We start from the raw sequence: 8,603 nt of genomic DNA, 5'->3' as shown, positions 1-8,603 counted from the left end.
TTTCTAAATATACATTATTTAAATTTGTAATTTATAGTGTTGTGTTTATTTATTTTTATTACATTTCTATTATATTTAATTTTTTGTATGTTAATATCATTTAATTGATTGTGTTTTTTTAACAGTCTATTTAAATTGACATTTTGTTCTATAAATCATAATTTTGTTAAATGTCTACACATCATGAATGTATATTGGATATTCAAATATATAAAAGTCTAAACAAAAAAATTATATCTTATTAATTTAATAAAATTTTACAAATCTTTTAACCGTGGTTTCCACGGGTTGTAACCTTGTGTGTGTGTGTGTGTGTATATATATATATATATATATATATATATATATATATATCACACAAAAAGCCTAGATAGCACCAAGATCTACTTCAAATGAACGATTTCATATAGAATAACACTAACCACATTGCATTCCAGAAATGTTCTAGTTCAGATAATCATCTACAATGAAATATTATGTTTAAAATAACAATAAATACCCATAAAAATAACTCTGAAAGGCCTAAAATGGAGTGTCCATCAAGTTTGAAATGTAAATGGGGACCACAATATTGAGCCAAATTAACCACGTGGGTGACCCGATAAAAATCAGCCCCAGATGATGCTTATGTGGTTAGTTTGAAAAAAAGATTGGTTATTTTCTTAAAAATGGCTTGAAGATAGTTTGTTTAGTCAATTTCCAAATAATTTATTCAAGTTTCTAAAAAATTGATTGTAACCGGATTTTTTGGTTTCATTTTTTATTATTTATTTTTTTCCTTTTCTTTTCCTTAAAGCCTAATCTTCCTTTCCTTTCTTCTAACTCATGAATACCAACATACAACTTCCTTTATTTTCCCTTATTTTCTTTTCTCTCCATATTTCTCTTCCCCTTCTTTTTAAACAATTTGAGATGTATAAATACATGTAATTTGAACATATGTTGATTAAAAACAATTGTCAAAACCAAAACCAATCCAGTTCACAAGTACACAATGAAGAAATTCCCTCCCCTCCCCTCTCCCCAAAAGAAACAAAAAGAAAAAAAAAGTCAAAGTCAGAGTGGACTTTTGACCTTGATTTTCCCATCTTCGACTACTCTTTAAAAATCTAGAAAATTTATACTATTATATTTATTTAAGTATATAAAAAGAAAGAAGGTTTTAAAGATTACAGTGAAGTGATGTCTTCAAGATTGGAAGCACAAGTGGTATCTGAGGCTGCATCATCCATAGACATGTTGAAATAGTCTCCACTAAACGCACCACCAATACCATCATCCCCGTAAAAAGAAGTGGCTGGGGAAGCTTCTGGTGTGACTGCAACTGATGATGGAGTTGATTCTGTCTCTTCATCACATTGCTGAAGGTAAAAGTACATAATGCTTGCTGTCAACATAAGCATCATTTTTTGATTCACCTGTCAACCATGCGGCAAATAAGTAAAAAGATATGATGATAATGATACATATTAAACAAGGATAGAATTAGAATCTACCTCCATGATGTCTTCAGGCAACAAGAAGATACAACAACCAAGCTTTCGTGCAACACTAATGATATAAGTTGCATTTAACTTCTTCTCGTCATCTATCACCAATCATACATAGTTTTCATATTTTCAAGTACACCATAAAATGGTCTTTTTTTGTAAAAGATAAAGAGAAAGAGAGATGAAGGTTGGTTAAGGGAAAGCATAAAAGAGCATACCACTTACACCCTTGGTTACAAGGTTCCAATTGACAACCCTAGGCTCTACGGAAGTGAGAAGCTCAAGGAAGAATATCCCATTTGAAAGGCTTTTATCCTACATACACATTAACAAAAACAACATGAAGACCCATCACTTAACAATCATAAAAAATAAAGAAAAAAGCGACCAAAATGACCTTAAAACTCTCCATTTGGGAGGTTCTGCCTGTGGATTTGACTTTTCTATTAGCCCACCTCTGTATATAACCATCTGTTATCTCATGGGATCGAGATCTCAAGTGCTTTAAAAGTTGAAGCATATTAAACCTCATCAGTTGCCATAAGAAAGCTGAAATGCAAGAAATCATTTTTAATTACAAGAATCCATGCATGATCATTATTATGATGTTAATTAATTAAAATTACCAAGTATGAGCTTCTTATTCCCTTGTACAATGTCGATTCCTGATACGTTGACGAGTGAGAATTTTAATTGTTTTCCAATCCTAACAGCTTGATTGCAATTCTCAACTTTTCTAAATGGCATCTTGATAGGCGGTTTAGTTGTGTGCCTCCAATTGACCGATCCTGGAGAAATCTTATCTAGGATTTCTAGAAGAATCCAGCTGCATGAACAAGAGATTCACAATCAAATGTTTCTGAATTTCATCTACAAAAGTCAACACCATCAAATACCAACATGCAATTGAATCCATTATAATAAGCCTTAACAAGAGAAACAAACATACAATGAAACAAAATGTTGGTTGGATTAATGGTGTTGTGTGTTATACTTGCATTAGTAAATATTTTTGTACGGATAAGATATGTATATATACCCATTTCTGAGATCCTCGAAGACGTTATTAATATAGGTAGAAATTCCAAGACTATTAATCCAGAGTCTGAAACATCTCTCTTCCCTGGAGACTTGCTCATCATCATTCATCATCTCAGCATAACAGACCTTGCTCTTGCTGCTATCATTTGATAGACCATTCCTGTACATGCATATATAAATATAAATATATTGCGGATAAGTTGAGTGAGGAGTCATGAATTTCTTTTGTTATGATATAAAGTGATATGCGGAACCTTTCATGAAAGAGTTGTGCAACAAAGGCAAGATTTAAATTGGTTGAGCCGTCAAGAATATCCTTTGGAGTCAAGTATCTTTTGCATTTCATCCTCTCGGCATGCTCCAGTACCAGTTTGGCCCGTTCAGCAGGATCATTTGAAACCACTGCACCAGGGCTGCTGTGTTCTGGTGCAAGAACATTAAGCAGGTAAGCATAAGCTTCTCCATCCTACATACAATACCAACCCAACTAAATTAATTAATACTAACTTCTCATATCAATACCATTTTTGCATACATAAATCATATATTATTATTATTATTATTATTTCAACACTAATACGGACCACACAAAAAGATCGATATGTCAAGCTCAATGAAAATACCTTTATATCTGCAGAGAAATTTGTTACAGTTTTTGTGTAGCCCGCTTTCTTAAGATGAAAGTTCATCCATTTCAATAATATTTTCTCAGGTGATAATGTGATGAGCTCCTCAACATCCTATAAATTAAACAACATACGATATAAACCACATGTTGAATATTCTCATTAATCCAAAAATGAAAACAAGGATCAAGAATTACATCATCCTCATCCACCAATTCCAGAAGCTGAGGTGTCTTTCTAAGGTTAAGATCAGCCAGGAGTTGTATCTGCAGGTATCAACATTAATTCTGTTTATGATAACTCGTATTGTTTTTACATGATTGGTTATAAATCGTTAACTCTTGATCTGCATGTAGGGCAGGATATATATTTATTAGACAAAAGAAAAACCACCTTTATGATTTGAGAAATTAGGCCAAGTACCAAATGAGGCTGCAAAATTGAGGAAGAAAAAGTCAGACAACCTGAACTAAAAGCATCAACTGCGTTTAAAGTGATTATTGTTGTAAAAAAAAAAAAAAAAAAAAAAAAAAAAAAAAAAAAAAAAAAAAAAAAACTTACTCTTCCCTCAGCTAGATCCTGGCTGCCAACATTGACTACAGTGCAACCTATAGCCTTTGCAGAGTTAAGGCAAAGGGTATGATTTTCATTTCTTTCCCAAAGGTTGAGTTCTCTTTTGGTATTAATTGCTCGATCATCTATTGTATTGGGCACAGCAACATTGATAAGTTTACTGCATCAGACCATTAGTAATGTATATATATCAAAACCACCACAAACAATCGGCTCCTAAGTCCTAATGTCATGACAAAGTAGAGTAAAACAGCAGACCCTGCTATAATACCATAGAAGAACTCCATCTTTTACAAGATCAAACAAAGCATTGGTGGATGCATCAATAGGAAGAAACTGCTTCAAAAATTTGTCTTCTCTGAGATAGCTATTGATATGAGCAACATAAACTTCTTTCTCTGAATTTTGCACAGTGTGTAGCGTAGAGTTTGTTGCTTTAAGAAATGAAGATGCATTCTTTGAATTACCCAATTTTTTAGCAGCTTGTGTTTGTAAATTCATGTAAGCCTGTCCACACCCACAAAATGAAAAGCTTAAATGGCCTCCTAATAAACAAACATTTCAGACACGACAACCAATATTTACCCTGAGAAACCCTTCGAAGTCAAGTTTGTTGCCCTCATCGCTACCAGGCTCACACAATATATCCCTTATTTCCTCCTCCTTGAAGATCACATTGAAGGGCTTCAATTTTACAAGCACGGGTGGCAAGTCAACAGCAGTAACTTGACCATTTTCCTTCTTCAAATGTATAAACTGTACATCAACCAAACACAACAAACCATGAATTGCATGAAGCCATACTTACAACGTCTTGTATCTCCAAACCCAAGATCAATCATTAGGAGGGAAGGGAGGCTAAATTTATTACCTTGGATTTAAGGCTACGAAGTTGAGCTTGTGAGAACTGGTTCTGGAGCCATTGATCAGAAACACGAACCCCCTCAAATCTAGACATCTCCTTCTTCCCAAACCCAAAGTTCACAATATTTTGCAAACCCAGGAAAAAAAATTAAATCAAATTGCCCTCTCAACCTCCTTTTCCGACAAAATCAATCACCGAAAACCACCACCAATAAGAAACCGATCAAATCTACAACACCGAAAATCTAAAAACCAAAACCCATTAACCAGCATTCCTGATCAAATCAAATCATCAAATAACAAGAACTAAGAATATAATATGAAACAGATTTACGAATGCAAGATTAGCATTCAAGGTTCAGTAATCAAGATTCGGCCAACAATATATTGATTGAGACATTTGATTGAACATATTACCTGCATAATAAGACATTCGTAATTGAATGTCCAATTTCGATTGATTTCTATAAATTTTGTCCAATAACGTCCATAGTTTAACAAGGATTATGCATGTCGTATCAGGAGAGGGCGAGGCTAAGAGGGGAATGGGGGTATTCGGGCAAGAACGAATTGGCCATGAATGAGAGGCATGGACGACACCAGATACGAAACGACTGTCACGAATGCCTCTATTTTCATCTTCGTTTTTCTTTTGGTGATTTGAAGAAAATGTTTGTTGTTTGTCCGTACGCGCGGAAGCAGGAGAGATATGTACACGCGTCTCATCTACAAATCGACAATTTTACATGTAGAACTCCACATCAGCAAGTAGTTGCCTCCATGAACGCTCCATGTCACCTCATAATGTATTGTATTTTAAAGTGATGTTTTATTGTTAATCGGGTAAAATGTGTTTGATTGTAAATGTAACTGTATCATAACTGAATTTCATTTCGGGTATTCGGGTAGGTCGGTTATTTAAGCATATAGCCGAATTATTTGATATTGAGTTTTTTTTTTAAAGATTTTTTAACATGTGTCCTAAGAAAATACATAAGAAACATTAATTGAAATTAATTATTAAAAATATTACTATAATTAAATGTGAAATTTATTAATTATAGAATATATTTTTCATAATTAATGCATTTCATACTTAATTATGATAATATTTATAATTAATAGTTGTTATTTATGCTTTTAAGACATATATTAAAAAATCCCTTAAAAAATGTTATAAATCATACGCTACATGTATCCTAAACGAAATAATGAAATACACAAAGAAACAAAGTGATTGTTGTATTTTTCATATTTGTGATGAAAAATAGGTTGCTGATGCCAATGTAGAAACCTTAATTCTTTAAATAAGACAAAGTAATATGACATTTCGTTAAGAACCAATGAACTAATATAAGAGATTTAGAGGTATCACCTTTCTAAACTTACGTACTTACTTGCTCTCATGGTAAATTCTAACAACCCATAGTTTTTTTAAGCAAACTCTTACCTCAGTTTATTCTACTAACACTGTTAAAAAACTCAATATTTACTTAAAAAATTTTAACCATCAAGAAATTGTATATTTTGATTAAAGACCAATATACCCTTTCTCTACATTTTAATTAAAGACAAAACTCAAAATTTTAATTCAAAAAATAATCGGGTATTCAGGTACATCCGAATTTTTTAACCTACCCGATACCGAACCAATTAAATATCGGGTTAACCAAATACCTGAATCCCGAAACCCGATTTATCCAACCCTATTTACCCGAATTGAGAACGAGTCGGTCGGTTTGATCTGGATTATTTTTGAAGGACTTAATTGTAATTTCTTTTATTTTGATGTAACGTGTTATATATATATATATATATATATATATATATATATATATATATATATATATATATATATACTAGTGGGATACATGCACGATGCAACGGCGGCACATAGTTTCTTCATGCGGTTAGTTTTTTTTTTCATACATTTTCGAGATAAAATAATACGTTCAAGACACATAATAGCTTGCAAATTAAATTTTACATATTATGTCATATTTCAAAAAACATGCAAAGCATTGAACATATCATAAACTAAAAAAACACAATACATCGAAAAATATCATTACCAATCAAAAATATATCAATAGTATATATACACAATTGTATTTTTACATATCGCGTAAAATTTTTCTATAAACCATGTTGATGTGTAAGCTCCAACTTGGTTAAAATCTTTCATTGGATTCACCACAATTGTATTTTACAAAGAGGCAACTTATTTCATTCTAGCGATTAGTTTCTCTTTATCGAACGGATAATAGTTTGCTTTCGATCTATTAGGGCGGTCTCAACCACTCATTTTTAGTACCGGTTGTTTTTCATCCGATCTTTTTCTAACTCTACACTTTCTAGTCCATTTTCGATCAAAACCAGTTTGGTCTAGCAATCTTTTTCGTTTGTCTTTTCAGTTCAATTTCAAGTTTCTAGTTTTAGTTTTTTTTGTTGTAATTTTATGAATTTTCATGTTTATATTACCGTTTGAGCAAACACTTCATCAAGTTCATCAGTTTTCGTCAAATTAAAATAAACTTTATCTATTAAGACATTGAATTTTATGTAATTTTATTTATGTTATCATGTTAATGTACATTTCATTTTAATTTTTGTTTTGTTATGAAATTTTGATTAGTTCATATGATTTTTGGTTAAAGTTTAAATACAAAACATATAGTATTACGAAATTCAAAACTTTTGAATTGAACCCACTCAAATCACAAAATTTTATGAACTGTTATTATATTTTCTTTGTATTGAAATTCATATTTTTATTGTTAAATTTAATTAACCAAACAAATTAACTTTTATTGCTAATTTTTAATTTTAAAGAGAAGACATAAATTCAATATTAGTAAGTATTTAAGTTAGACACTGATTATTGTTTCTTAATCTCTTTTGATTATTGTCCTTCCTCCTTAAGGTTGAGGATTCAAGTCTCATTGTTAACATAGATAGAATAATTTAGAAATAGTTTAATATATATTTGTATTTGTCGTTCCAAAAATAATAATAATAATAAAAGTAACAAAATTTAACCGTCAATATAAATATTGTTTCTATTATAATAACATATGAAAAAAAAATTATCTTTTAAATCTTTCAGTTATGAAGTGAATTTAAATTTAACTTTCCTCAAGATTTTTTTTTATATTACATTATAATGACCCAAAATTATAAGGTAAAATTTCATTTTTAATTCAACAAAAACATTAGTTATCTTTAAGTCAACATTCAATATCTATTTATCCAAATCTTCAAAAGTACTTTTATAAGAAAGCAGTTATCAGAGTACAATCCCAAAATCATTATGATGCGGAAACATGGGTGGATGCACTACGATCAAGCCGAACTCTTCCCTTTCGAACCGGAAGTACCTGAAACCATAACCATAAAAACCGTAAGCACAAAGTTTAGTGAGTTCCCCAAAATACCACACATTAAACAAACATACTGCCAAACATATATGGGTGCCGACCTACCCTTCGGTCTATTTCAACTGAATATTGCCGAGCATATCTGGGTGCTGGCCTACCCCTTCAGTCTATTTCAACCGGATACTATCAAGCATATCCGGGTGCTTGTCTACCCCTTCGATATATTTCAACTGGATACTACCAAACATATGTGAGTGTAACGTCCGTGTTTCGAGGCTAAGCATTGATACGATGATGTAATAGTAAGGGTCAACAAATGTAACTTATCTTGAAGTAATAAAGATAAATTACTTGAATGTTATGTGAATTATGTGAATTTATGTGTTATAAAGATATAATAAATTTGGAGGAAACTCATTAAGCTTTGGCTTACAGTTTCAGTTTATTGTTTCATGTACTTTAGACGAACGTGACAAGGCGAATGTGTGATCGTACACATCCTTCGATGACATGTTTTTGGAAATTTATGATATACTGATATTGTGTAACACCCCGATTCTCAGGTATTGTTCAAATTATAGTTTCTTGGTTTTGGCCCTACTCGACGTGTCGGTTACACTACTCGTCGAGTA

At 31.6% G+C, this 8,603-nt stretch overlaps 1 protein-coding gene across 2 annotated transcripts; it reads right to left on the bottom strand.

Annotated features, from left to right (window-relative positions):
- Positions 1-942: 942 nt before the first annotated feature.
- On the bottom strand, positions 943-5,203 carry LOC145055779 (fimbrin-4-like). 2 transcript variants are annotated; one of them, XM_079004169.1, is made up of 15 exons: positions 5,012-5,203; positions 4,602-4,869; positions 4,316-4,486; positions 4,002-4,237; positions 3,719-3,890; positions 3,551-3,589; positions 3,355-3,423; positions 3,155-3,271; positions 2,786-2,997; positions 2,530-2,691; positions 2,117-2,316; positions 1,888-2,039; positions 1,709-1,805; positions 1,497-1,588; positions 943-1,418 (listed from the first exon to the last, which is right to left on the bottom strand). In XM_079004169.1, the coding sequence occupies exons 2-15, from the start codon at positions 4,686-4,688 to the stop codon at positions 1,170-1,172; spliced, it is 2,055 nt and encodes a 684-aa protein (XP_078860295.1). In that variant the 5' UTR covers positions 4,689-4,869; positions 5,012-5,203; the 3' UTR covers positions 943-1,169. The 2 variants fall into 2 exon arrangements, with proteins under 2 accessions (XP_078860295.1, XP_078860296.1); XM_079004170.1 differs by having other exon boundaries at positions 4,602-4,839.
- Positions 5,204-8,603: the final 3,400 nt, after the last annotated feature.

The sequence above is a fragment of the Lactuca serriola genome, chromosome 5 (genome assembly GCF_051521515.1).
Source record: "Lactuca serriola cultivar US96UC23 chromosome 5, Lser_US96UC23_V15, whole genome shotgun sequence".
Taxonomy (NCBI): Eukaryota; Viridiplantae; Streptophyta; class Magnoliopsida; order Asterales; family Asteraceae; genus Lactuca; species Lactuca serriola.
This window is presented reverse-complemented; position numbering and strand designations above follow the sequence as displayed.

Excerpts from the sequence above, each read along its gene's own strand:
- LOC145055779 (XM_079004169.1), bottom strand. The coding sequence starts at position 4,688 with ATGTCTAGATTTGAGGGGGTTCGTGTTTCTGATCAATGGCTCCAGAAC. Across the intron at positions 4,487-4,601 it reads TTCGTAGCCTTAAATCCAAG|TTTATACATTTGAAGAAGGA; the intron begins GTAATAAATTTA and ends GTTGATGTACAG. Across the intron at positions 2,040-2,116 it reads GAATAAGAAGCTCATACTTG|CTTTCTTATGGCAACTGATG; the intron begins GTAATTTTAATT and ends CTTGCATTTCAG.